The sequence below is a fragment of the Stegodyphus dumicola genome, chromosome 2, assembly GCF_044657685.1.
Source record: "Stegodyphus dumicola isolate Sdum_Otavi_A_Nest chromosome 2, ASM4465768v1".
In the NCBI taxonomy this organism is placed as follows: domain Eukaryota; kingdom Metazoa; phylum Arthropoda; class Arachnida; order Araneae; family Eresidae; genus Stegodyphus; species Stegodyphus dumicola.
Genome location: NC_140769.1, coordinates 10,822,429 through 10,835,763, shown reverse-complemented (window position 1 = coordinate 10,835,763; position 13,335 = coordinate 10,822,429). Strand labels below are relative to the sequence as shown.

At 37.5% G+C, this 13,335-nt stretch overlaps 1 protein-coding gene across 2 annotated transcripts in view; it reads left to right on the top strand.

The window, feature by feature from the left end:
- Nucleotides 1-12,955: 12,955 nt before the first annotated feature.
- The window catches only part of LOC146998357 (uncharacterized), a 29,479-nt gene continuing 29,099 nt past the window's right edge, over nucleotides 12,956-13,335 (top strand). Inside the window, exon 1 of one of the 2 annotated variants that reach the window (XM_085810291.1) lies at nucleotides 12,956-13,184. In XM_085810291.1, coding sequence (XP_085666417.1) covers nucleotides 13,142-13,184 — 43 coding nt within the window. In that variant the 5' untranslated portion in view covers nucleotides 12,956-13,141. Of the gene's footprint in view, nucleotides 13,185-13,239; nucleotides 13,277-13,335 lie in introns of those variants that run through there. The other variant, XM_085810290.1, reaches the window with a different exon arrangement.

Here is a 13,335-nt window from a genome sequence, read left to right as displayed (position 1 = left end):
AATTGACTCTTTTTTTAACTTTTTTTAAAAACATCATTTTTTTAATCCACAGTTATGATTTCAACTATATTAACACGCGCTAACAGGGTAAATAGATGTAACAATCTGATATTTAATTTTATGAAAAACGAGTGTTTGTGCTTTTTTTTTTTTTTTTTCAAAATCATGAACGGCCAGATATTTACTTATCGTCAAATAATGATTAGGATTCCTGATTTTTATTTTAACTGTGGATCTTTTTCAAAAAATAAAAAAAAGTAAGTTATCCGATACGTGTTAATTCCAAATTCAAAAATTAATTGCCTTCCGAAAAAAGCAAATGTTATTCTCACGATCTGTTAAATGCTTATCTAGGGCAATATTATTATCAAAATAGCTGGCAAACATTGAGCATCATACAAAGACGATATACAAGTGTCTCTTTAGCGGTTGCAAGGAAGCAGGCCGTTTTGTTGAAAGTAGGCATGTTTGTTGAAAGTATGGTAGGTGCCTCCTGAGGCAGTGCATGTACTAAGATGAGGGATACTCTCGTGAAGGAATATCTAATGGAAACTCATTTACACTGGTGTGCAAAAATTAAGGACGAGACGGTTTTTTCAATATAACTTTGTACAAAAGCTTTCCAAATCAACACATTTAATACCGTAAGATCCCCAATATGTAAGGACATGAGTAATGTAAGCAACACTTACTAAAAGAGAAATCAGAGGAATAAAAAGAAGCTTTATTGAAAAAGTAGCATGGAGTGCAATCCGACTGAAGGCCGAAACATCCCTGTGATGGGTGTCCAGCAAGAAACATCCGGTCTTTAATAGGGGATATGATCTCCCCTGACTGCTAGGCAGGTTTCACAGCGTCTGCGCATGCTGAGAATGAGGGTGTCAATGAGTCGTTGAGGCATTGCTGCCCATTCGTCTTGCAGTGCCAATCGAAGCTTCGGGATCGTTACTGGTGGTAAGGTACGAGCTGCCAAGCGTCTGCCTAGAAAATCCCATACATGCTCGATGGAATTGAGATCCGTAGATCGTGCCGGCCAATCCATACGTTCAATATCCTCACTTTCTATGAGCTGTTCGGCAGCTACTGTGCGATGACATGGTGCATTGTCGTCCATGAAAAAGAATTGCGGACCCATAGCGCCTCTAAAAAGACGTACATATGGAAGAAGAATCTCGTTACAATAACGGGTCCCGTTGACTGAACCTGCGTCGAAGATGTGAAGCTCTATACGATTACCAAGCATGATGCCTCCCCAAACGAGAACACCGCCACCTCCATACCTGTCTCTTTCAATGATGTTCGAGGGATGATTGCGGCTTCCCCGCTCTCTCCAGATGAGTATGCGATGAGAATTGCTACTCAGACTGAATCTGCTGTCATCTGTAAAGAGTACTCGTCCCCATTCATTGTCTCTCCAATTCCGGTGTTCCCGGCACCACAGAGAACGCCTTCTCCGATGGGCAGGCGTTAGAGGTACACACCGTACAGGGCGTCGTGCAAACAGACCACCACCGTGCAGTCTTCTGGCCACGGTAAAACGCGATATCGGTCGTCCAGTCGCCTGTGTGGTGTGTCTAGCGATTTCTCCCGCTGTCTGCCGCCTGTTTCTTCTGGCCTGTAAGGCAATATATCGGTCATCTGCGGGTGTGGTTCCTCGTGGACGACCACTACTAACCCCCCGGACAGCTGTTCCTGTAGTTTGAAATTGTCTCCAAAGTCGTGAAACGATGCTGTGAGCAATTTCGAACTCTGCAGCCACACTTGTCACACTGCGGCCTTCCTCCAACTTCCCAATGATTCGACCTCGGGTAAAAGCATCCAGATGTCGTCTAACAGATTGATTATTCGCCATTTCTCGCTGAGGCAGCAACTCGGTGTGATTTTAACTGCTATACGGCGTGCAATCTCTTTGCCAGAAATACTGATCTTTGGAACTTTGCGGTTGTACTCGCTTTCAGCAGGAAATTAAAATCCTGCTCTTGCCAGTTCCTGATCCCATGTGGGGCCTGACAGAGTAGAAACCTGAAAGAAATTTTCTCTCGTGGAGGTAGAAGTGTGCTGGAGAGAGAAAGAGAAAAAGAAGCACTTTGCTCCTGTACTGCTACATCTTGGATGGAATCCGCCAAGCAGGGACTGGAGAAAGAAACTTCGGATGACCTGTGTAGGATAGCCCGAATACTAACTGTTCATTCGTCGGAGCCAGTCACGTGGGAGGTCACCCTCCCAGAAACTGACCCCGATCGATGCTGCTTGAAAACTAGAAAACTGGAACTTAGAATTCTGAACTCAAGAGGTGGGCGGCAAATGGGCGGAGGTTTTTGTCTTCAGCCAGGATTTCGTAGATAAGAATGTCCGTGAAATTAGCGGGATTCACATTGATAATATTATTAAAAAAGTTTCTGTTTATTCTGCTGAGGTAGTCCTGAATAGTATCTATTTTCAAGTCGGAGTGGAGAGTCCTATTCCGAACATAGTAAGGAGCTTTTGTGATGATTCTTAGCACCTTATTTTGAAGCACTTGGAGTTTGCTAATTTCGTTTGCTTTGTAGTTTGCCCAGGCTGGGGAAGCATACGTGAGAATGGGTCGGATTACAGTTTCATAAATCCTCTTTTTCAGTCTGAGGGTGAGGTTTTCATTCTTTAGGAGAGGAAAAAGCCTGAAAATGATCCTGTGTGCTTTTCCGCTTACTCTAAGCATATGATCCTTCCAATTGTAGTTCTTGTTAAGGGTAACTCCCAGGTAATTAGCTTTATCAACTGTAGGGATGATTTTGCCAAAAGGTTTAACCTCAGTTCTGACCCGTTTCCTCTGTCTGCGATTTCGAATGAGTCGAATCTTGGACTTTTCTGGCTGAATGCACGTTTTCCAGCGACTGCACCACCCATCAATAGCAGGGATTTTCGCCTGAATTTTTTACAAGGCATACTCTGGGTTTAGAGACTTGGTGGCTATCGCTGTATTATCAGCGTAGCTGGCTGCGAGAACATTTGTATCCTCGGAAAAGCAAGGGAAATCGTTGGTATAGATGATGTAAAAAAGCGGGCCTAAAATTGACCCTTGAGGAATACCTGCGTAAATATTTTTGACACATGAAGTTGCATTTCCAACTCCAACGGTGCAAGTTCTATTTTCAAGGAAGGACTTGATAATGAGTATCAGATTTCTGGGGAAACCGAGATGAATTAGCTTATAGATTAGCCCTGGATGCCAGACGCGGTCAAAAGCCGAAATACTGATCTTACACCGACAACATGCTTTATACTACTCAGACACTCCCCCATTACGTCTACCTGCATATCTGCGCATGTGCTACCGTACATTTACTTAATCTCCTGATTGGTCTTTCTGTCCGCTCTGCCTCTTCGTTCAGCTGATATGCTAATTTTTCGACTTCGTCCTTAATTTTTGCACACCAGTGTATATTTAGATTTCACGTGGAGAAATCGCAAAACTAGCTATGCAGCCAGCTTGGTTCCCCTAGTTTCGTTTGACCGGCAAGGCCAACTTGCACGAGTGTGCCGGCACCATTTTTAAAACTTGGCCATTGTTTACCAAGACACAATGAATGCCAAGAAATCCATAGCTGGAGGCATTAGTAAGTTTGTTTTTCCTGGACATAATCGAAGAAGTCGCCTTTTTCTCCGCTCATTTAGGGAAAGTTTCAAATCTTGATGCAGAGGGGAAAAGGTATTGACTGCATGGGAATGTTAGAGGTAGCAAAGCAGTTTGCTTAGCAAGCTGGCTTGTGAAATCAGCTTCTATATCATTAAATTATGATTCAGAATACGGCATAAATAGAAATTTACATAAGCGGTAAATGTAAGAAGCGAATGAATGCATTTGTGTTCTTTTTCTCAGCTGCATGCAGCGCGACTTTAATTTGAAGTTTTTAATTTGAAAGTTTTAAATGTGCAGACTGAGCCTTTGAGTTCAATAAAGTTTTATTTTACTAAGCAGTATCCATAGTCTGTTCCTCAGTTACTTTGGGGACAGGCAGGTGGATGCAGTGGCATAGCTAGAACTTTTGCCATCCCTCTTGATATAAAAACAAATAATTACCAAAAGTGTCAAAACGACATGCAGGGAAGCAATTTAAAACTCTATGTTTATTTTTTTTTGGGGGGGAGGGCTTTAATTTCAACATTTTTAAAATTTTATTATTATTATTATTTTGCTGGCAAAACCATCAGTTATTTTGTAGGGGTCTATTTGATTGCTTCCAGACAAGAAAGTGGTTAGTGATCGTAGTCTTGTCGCCCAGACGGGGAAGTGGTTAATAACGCTAACTGCCATACCGAAAGGCCCCGGGTTGGAATCCATAAAAGGCATAGATGTATTTTCCCGTCTCCTAATAGGAGGCAACGGTGGCACAACTATTAGGTACCTCCATAATAAAGTTACCATTAATAATGGCTAACGGCTTGGGCCCGCCATTTGAAAAAAAAAAAAAAAGTAATTCTTAAATGATTTTTAATTAAAAAACGCTTTTCACTACTAACAAACTTACAGCAATTGAGAGGTTCACGGTAGTATTACAATATTTAGATCTTTATTTCTGAAATCGTATTTTAGAATAAACTGCATAAATTCATAAGGCCATGAACAAGAATTTAATTAAAAAACGCTTTTCACAACTAACAAACTTACAGCAATTGAGAGGTTCACGGTAGTATTACAATATATGGATCTTTATTTCTGAAATCGTATTTTAGAATAAACTTCAGAAATTCATAAGGCCATGAACAAGAACACCCTTCCACGTTGCTGTTTCGATTTCCTTAGCAATTACGGAAATAAACCTCTGAAATATTTTTTTATTTGCGAGGAATGTTTTCTTATGAATGTCACCGTGATCATAATTTAGTTGATATTTATTCAATTCCATTCAAAAGTTTCCACGGAATAAAAATGTATGGGAAAAATAAATTAGCTGTTGAAACCATGTGGTGATTTCTTTAAATACTGTATCTAGTGTAAAAACTCTTTTCTTCTCAACTGAATTCTGTACGGCGGTTTAATAGAAAGTAGAATCTAATTATTCTTCATTAGCCTTGATGATCCACCTGACTAACCACTGTAAAATAATAATGTTTCACGGAAAAAATGCCGCCTTTAAAAACGTCGCGGCGTCCGCCCACGCTATTGCATGGAGAAGATGCCAGTAGGTGGTTGAGAGAGACAAACCATGAACACATTGTGAGCGCGGACTGAATATGGCAAGGAGCTCTATTGGTCAAAGCTTGTAGTCCACGTCAATAAACTCCTTATTCCAAGGTGATGTTGTTAATGCATTGAACTAGAGAGATGGCTCAGACCTGGGCATCAAGTAGCCCCTATACGATCAGCACCATCCTCCAGATTTCATCTAAAATACATATAGCAACATACAGAGTCCGACAGAAACTTGACAGGACTGTCACAGTCTGGCCTGAGCGGCCACCGAACAGACTGGTGGTTATAATCCTATGAAACCAACTAAGTCATATTGTCCACTCTACCCCCCCCCAACATACGGACGTTATGAGTTGTCAGCTAGGGAGAATGTCGAAGAATATATATTATTGCTCATTTTTTTTCATTGATAAGCTTCAGTAGAAGTATGACAGCCAGTATCTGCATAGCAATGGTAAGATATAAGTTGATAAATTAAAAAAAAAGTGGATGTTCTATAGAGATGCTCCATCATTGAGCCGTCTTCCCAAACATTAAATGATGTAATATGCTATATGCGATAAAAATAGGGTAACTATTGTGATATCTGGCGACTGTTTGGCGATCAACAGAGCATGCTTGGCTCAGGTAGCTCTTCTTCGAGAAGGGTTAATGTATTTATTAGGAGTTGCATGTTAGCCTCGGAAGAGGAAGGTAGTAGATTGTACTATGCGGTAGGAGCGACGTACTGCTCTGAGTAACTTTTATATTATGCTTTGAATTATATATTTAATAAATGTTTGTTTCGTCTTGCTAAATGGTGCCTTATTAAACCACGAAGTCATCACAACACGCTCTCTTACGAGAAAACCAGAGAGGTTAGAAGCTTAGAGCGTTGAAAACGGAAGAGGCGTAAAGTTAAGCCTAACTAACGAAAGAAGTGTTCATTTGCAAAAGAGAGTAAAAACGTGAGAATTATTTAATCGAGAGTTTGAAAGGCTTGATTCTAAAGGAAAATAGAAGAAAATGTTCAAAAACGCAAAGAAAGAGGATTTAGTAACAGTTCTATTGGAAATTGGCGAAGAAGCATCCCCAGATTTGAAGCTGGTAGAACTGAAACACAAACTCCAGAATAGCAAGGAATACATCGAAGATGCTGATTTCGTGAAAGAAATTCTGATTACTACAGTGGAGAATAGAAAAAGAAAAGAAGAAATGGAAAGAATGCAAATGGAAGAAGAAAGAATAAGAACAGAAAGAGAACACGAAATAGAACTAGCGAAGATTCGAGCAACTCAAAATGAAGGAAGTAGAAGTCCAACACCTTTAATACAAAACACAGAACGAGAAACCGAAATTTCCCTGGACAAGCTGATCAAAGGAGTAGAAACACTGACTATACCAGTACCGAAGAGAGCAGAAGAATGGAATATATTTTTCGATTCTATCGAAAGAGCATTTAAGCACAAGAAGGTTCCTAAAGAATACAAATCAGAAATATTATTGAAATTAATTGGAGAAAAAGCTTCAAATGTTCTTGTTTATATAAAGGAGGAAGATCTGCAAAATTACGAAAAAGTGAAAACTCTTGTTCTGAAGGAATATCAACCTACTCCTCAAACCTGTTTAGAAAACTTCAGAAAAACTAAACGTTATTCCGGCGAAACGCATATCCAGTTCGCTTCAAGACTAACAGCTACATGGGACTATTACTGCAAGTCAAGAGAAGTAAAGGATTTCGAAACACTCAAGGAGTTAATTATTTCCGATAAATTATTCCAAGCATTAGATGCAGAAACAGCTGCACACGTCGCAATACGCCAAGGAAATAAATGGCTGAAGCCTCAAGAATTAGCTACCGAATGTGATATTTATTTCACGGCCAAAGGAAAATCTTTCGACGTAGTTCGAAATGGAATTAAGCGATCACCGAGATTCCTGGATACAACATGTGCACACGACAAATATATTCCACCACCCATGAGAAAAGAATATCCAAAACACGAAAGATTTCACGCGAGAAGAAAAGAATGTTATATTTGTGGAAATTATCAACACATCGCGAGAGATTGCCCAGACAAAAGAAGAAAGAACGAAACTGCAGTAAATAAGAAGGGAAAGGATGATTCCAAAACTCAAAAAAATTCAAACAGAACATCAAAAGAAGAAGCCATCGTAGCTAAAGTAGACTCATCCCATCTATGATCTGAATTCGCAGAACGCATCGTTCAACCACTGCAAAAAGTAGATATTTTTATTAACTCTGAGAAAATCGAAGCTATCGTAGACTCTGGAACGCAGATAACGATCGTACATTCATCGCTCATTCCAAATCTAGAGGAGAGAGAAGGAGGTAAAATATTGCTAACACCTGCTTTCGGACAACAATTGAAGCAAAAGTTTGCCGTGTACCTATTTACCATAAAGATCATTGAAGCAATATATTTAATTTTGTGGATACATTAATTGCAGTGACTGATAAGCTAAATGTGCCTTGCCTAATAACTCCAGAAATATACGAACTGTTGATTAATCCTGCGGCAGAAGAACCAAACGCAGAAAGAAATAATTACGGAAGCGAAAACTTACAAACTTTATTCGCCAATGCACAGTCAAACGACAGCGTCGATTCCTCCCCCGCTAATGCTTATGGAGGAGAAAAACGAAGAGGAGGAAGTCAAGAAGGCGAGTGTTTATGTAAACACAGACTTATCGTCTGCTGAACGCCTACGCGAAGAGCAAGTTAACTGTCCCTCGCTGAGAGAAGCATGGAAGCTAGCAATAGAAAAAAAAGGAAATTATTTATTTATTGATCATCTTTTACATCACCAAGAAAAAATATTAGGACAGAATGTTTTTCAGTTAGTGCTTCCACTTAGTAGAAGAGCACAAGTGTTGGAATTAGCACATAGTTCCATTTTCGGTGCACATCTTGGGATAAGAAAAACAAAGGAGCGAATACGATATTCATTTTATTGGCCTGGATTAGCACAAGATGTTGAAACCTTTTGTAATACGTGCAAAGATTGTCAGTTGAAAAGTCCAGAAAAGCGATCTGACAAGATTCCCATCACACCGGTCATAAGGCCAGGATTACCTTTCGAAACAGTTAACATCGACATTATTGGACCTATTGAACCTCCCTCTGCTAGGAAACATAAATATGTGTTATGTCTGGTAGATCAACATTCCCGATGGCCAGAAGCCATTAACTGAGAAGCTTGACAGCAAAAGCCACTTGCGACGCGCTTTTGGAGATTTTCATGAGAACAGGAATCCCTAATACAATAGCTAGTGACAACTGAAGTAACTTCGTTTCAAAATTAACTAAAGAATTCCAGAAAAGACTAGGTTCTCACCCTAGGTTCTCTACACCTGCTTACAGTGCTTCAACTGGATTAGTAGAAAGATGGAACAAGTCCTTCAAGCAAATGTTACATCATGTCATCAGGACTGATCCTTCGAATTGGGATAAGCACATCCCATACCTGCTCTTTGCATACAGAGAAGTACCAAACTGCACCACGGGTGTCTCACCATTTCAGCTGATGTATGGAAGACAACCAAGAGGTCCTTTAGCAGTACTGAAGTCTTCATGGTCAGGAGAAATACCTATACCACCTAATCTAAGTGAATCGGCAGTGGATTACTTACAACTTTTAAAAATAAGGTTAGAACAAGCAGCCGAACAAGCCAATTTAATTGCAAGTGATAAACAACAAAAATATGCTGAGTACTTTAATCGGAGATCAATACCAAAAAATTTCAAAATCGGAGAACAAGTTTATTTACTCATACCAGATTCAAATAACAAACTCTATGCACGATGGACTGGTCCAGGAGAAATCGTGAATCATTGCCCACCTCATTCCTATAAAGTAAAACTACCTGATGGAAAGATCAAACATGTTCATGCAAATAAAATTAGAAAATTCCAAGCTAGTGTCAATGCAGTTGGAGTGATATTTGAAAATGAAGAAGAATTTGGAGAAATTATAACTTTACCAGGAAAAGATCTCTCGACCCCCCTGGAAGATTTTAAAATAGATGCAAATCTGAATTTAGAAAATTTGAATCCGCAGCAGAGAAGAAAATTGATAGCTCTTATCAACAAACACCGAGCACTATTCACCGGAAAGCTGAAAATAGCTAAAGTTGAAGCTCATAAAATTAGATTAATACCCAATATGGAGAGGAAGAAACCTTACATTTATAGGATTCCTGAAGCATTGAAATTCAAGGTCGATGAAGAAGTAGAAGAATTATTGAAATCGGGACTAATAGAAGAAAGTAATGCAGAAATAGCTCATCCAGGAGTTTGTGTAAGCAAAAAAAAATGGAGATATCAGATTGTGCTTAGATTATCGAGCTTTGAATGCAGTGACGAAGCCAGATGACTTTCCTATGCAAAATGCCATTGATTTAATGTACAGTATAGGAAGAGCCAACGTCATAACAACTTTAGATTTGCTGAAAGGATATTGGGCAATTCCCATGGAGGAACAAAGTAAAGAGTACACATCGTTCAAAACTCATCGAGGTCAATATCAGTTTAAAGTGCTACCCTTTGGATTAAGGAACGCAGCAGCAACTTTTCAGAGAGTAATGAATAACGCGCTGAAAGAATTTCAACAATTTTCAAGAGCCTATATTGATGACATAGCTATATTTTCCACGGATTTCGACACTCATCTCCGACATCTGGATAAAGTTTTTACCAAACTAGAGTCACTTGGATTTACTATCAATTCGAAGAAATGTTCGTTTGCAAAACCTCAAATTAAATATTTAGGACACATCATTGGATCAGGAAAACATCAACCAGATCCCGAGAAAATAGAGGCAATCAAGAAGCTGGAAACGCCGAAAACGAAAAGAGATCTTAAAAGTCTGTTAGGACTATGTAATTATTATCGCGATTATATCCCAGGGTATGCAGAGATCGCCTACCCACTCACAGAACTCACGAAAAATAAACAACCGGAAATACTCGAATGGAAAGAAATTCATGAGTCAACATTCCAACAACTGAAGGAACGATTAGCGATGTCAACGGAGCTGATCACCCCAACACTGCAGGATCCGTTTGTCATTCATTCTGATGCATCCCAAATCGGAATAGGTGCATGTTTGTCACAGCAAAGGGGAGAGAAGCAATTTCCCATCTGCTACGCGAGCAACAAATTATCGAAACCTCAACAGAGCTGGCCGACTATAGAGCGAGAAGCTTATGCTCTAGTATGGGCATTGAAGAAGTTTGAACCTTGGATATTCGGTTCATCGGTGAAAATTGTGACTGATCATAATCCTCTAGCCTTTATAGTGAGAAATGCTCCGCAATCGTCCAAATTACAACGATGGGCCATAGCTTTGCAGAAATATAATCTCGAAATAGAATATTGCCCTGGAAAAAAACTGTCAAACGCGGATGCATTATCCAGACTTCCCACTTGTGAACTTTGAACATTAATTTACTGTTCATCTTCACGAACATTTTGTATAGTTAATAATTAGATAGTTTTCTTTGCTTTTCATAATCATTTTACAATTTTGTGCAAATAAGATGTTTATGTAATTTGAAATAGATAGAGAAATTATTGGATAACAAATATTCGAGGTAAGTGGTAAATTTAGATATTTGTCTCCCAAGGATTTAAATCATGCTGCAGCATCATTAATTAAAAGGAATGTTAAGAATATAATTTTATATATATATAAGAAACTTAATAATTTTACTGTCATCATTGGAATAATACTAGGGTATATTTTAACATGTTTATAAAAGAAAATATCAACTTGGTTTCTTTGAATTAAGAATTGATAAATTGTTACAATAATAATAAGGTTCGGAACAAGTGAAGTTAAAAATGATTTATCTATGTTTATATATAAAAATGTGTTATCTATGTTTATGTAGTAAATTGAGGTATGTCTATAGTAATTGAGATTTGAAAATTAGGAGAGAATGTATAAAAGTATATGTAGTTTTTTTTTTTCTTTTTCACGTTGATCGCAAACAGTTGCTAGATTTTAGTTTCCAGATTGCTGATTGATTTGTAAATAATATCAACAACAATCTTACGACAGGGGTGTGATATCTGGCGACTGTTTGGCGATCAACAGAGCATGCTTGGCGCAGGTAGCTCTTCTTCGAGAAGGGTTAATGTATTTATTAGGAGTTGCATGTTAGCCTCGGAAGAGGAAGGTAGTAGATTGTACTAGAAGATAGTAGATTGTGCGGTAGGAGCGACGTACTGCTCTGAGTAACTATTATATTATGCTTTGAATTATATATTTAATAAATGTTTGTTTCGTCTTGCTAAATGGTGCCTTATTAAACCACGAAGTCATCACAACTATTTAACGCATATAGCATATTATATAAGCATTATATCTTATTATAAGAAGATATTTTTGTGAAATCTACATTTATACTTTAATAATACATACAAAAATTTTAAAAATACATTCAAAATGCAAGAAAATTATAATTATATATAGAGAAAAGGACTAAATAGTTACACAAAAGTATTTAACTTTATTTCAAATCTTTATAGAATTGAAATTTTCACACGTAATAATAATAATAATAATAACCTTTAGTCTTTTGAAACAAGAATGATGAAAAATAGTTAAACTTAGCGGCTTTCTAGAATGTGTTTCTAAACTAGATGTGCATTTAATCCTAGAAATACATATAAATTTTAATGGAAAGTTAGAAATAAAAGTTAGGTATTTATATAGGATTTTGATTTAACAAACATTCCCTATTCGTAAAAAGCAAATTAAACGTTAATGAAATTTAATTGCAAACAAATTGTTTGACTGATACTGAATAATTCTCGCTAAAAATAAATAATAATAATAAAAAAAAAAAAAAAAACATATAAAATATAAAGGTTTTATAAAATAAGCTTTTATTTAAAACTCATAAAATATTTAGTGAACTAAAAGGAGAAATATAATTTATCATATAGTTTAATGCGAGCAGACCGCTGAATTCTTGTAGTTCGACCTGGCTTGGGTACAAATGTGCTGGCTGCATGGTTGGTTTTCGTCGTTTTCCTCCATGTGTAACGTGAATACGAGCAGTTTCTTTCAGAAAGTCCTCCACAAAGACATCCCTACTCTTAGGCAGAGAGCCTTTGTGGCTTTGCCATATTAAAATAACCGAACCTTGAATTATGTAGAATAACAAAGTCGAACACTGGTAGTTCGACTTGGCTGCGATTTAAGGTGAATACAAGGCGGTCTGCCGTAGGTAGAAAGATAACTTAAGGCAGCTGAAGGCAACTCCCTTCTAAGGTAGATAACCTAAGCATGTTTTGCCGTAATCATGGAAACCAAATCAACCCATTAAACTATATGACAATAATTTCTTCCCATTTTTAGTTCGTTAATTATTTTAGAGAGTTTTAAATAAAACCTTACTAAAAATTTTTATTTTTTTATATATTATAGAAATACAAATACGTAATTTCAGATTCCCCCCCCCCCTCCCAATTCCTAGTTACCGCAAGAGAGTCTTTCTCCCCAATCCTTTTCCAGTTTAGCAAAACAGTGAGAACCAGTTTGTCTGTTATCCTATAACTCATGACAGTTTCGTATCTTCAAAAGCGACAAGTACTCAGAAGTTTCTGTCGTAAATGAAAAAAACTCTTTATTTATTTAATTTAATTTTTTTTTTTTTTTTTTTTTTTTTTTTTTTTTTCACGAGCGAAAAGCGATTAAAAAAGTTATCGCCATCGACTAACGAAATTAACGCCAATGAAGATTCATTGCGGCAACCTTGTAAACCATCTCTAACGGAAATGAAATGCAAAGCTAAAATCGAAACTTCTTTTGTTGGAAAGTGAAGTCGTTATCATTTGCAGTTGATGTACTCGGCACTTGAGCGACTGCACGTTTATGTTTCAGCATTTATTTATCTTCATTCTTCAGAAGTGCGATAAATTTAGTTAAAAGGGTATCCATCACATTTGTACAGAAATGAGTTGCCTAGTTTTTTTATTCTGCATGTATTCTTTGCTTCGTAAGTATGCTATTGTTTCATGAATTATGACTTTTACAGTTTCACATGTATGCAATTTTATCTGTGTTTAATGTTCAGGATCTGTTTTAAAAGTAAGTTCTGAATTCATTATTTGAAAACTGATTCTGTATCGCTTAATTATTAGTTCGGA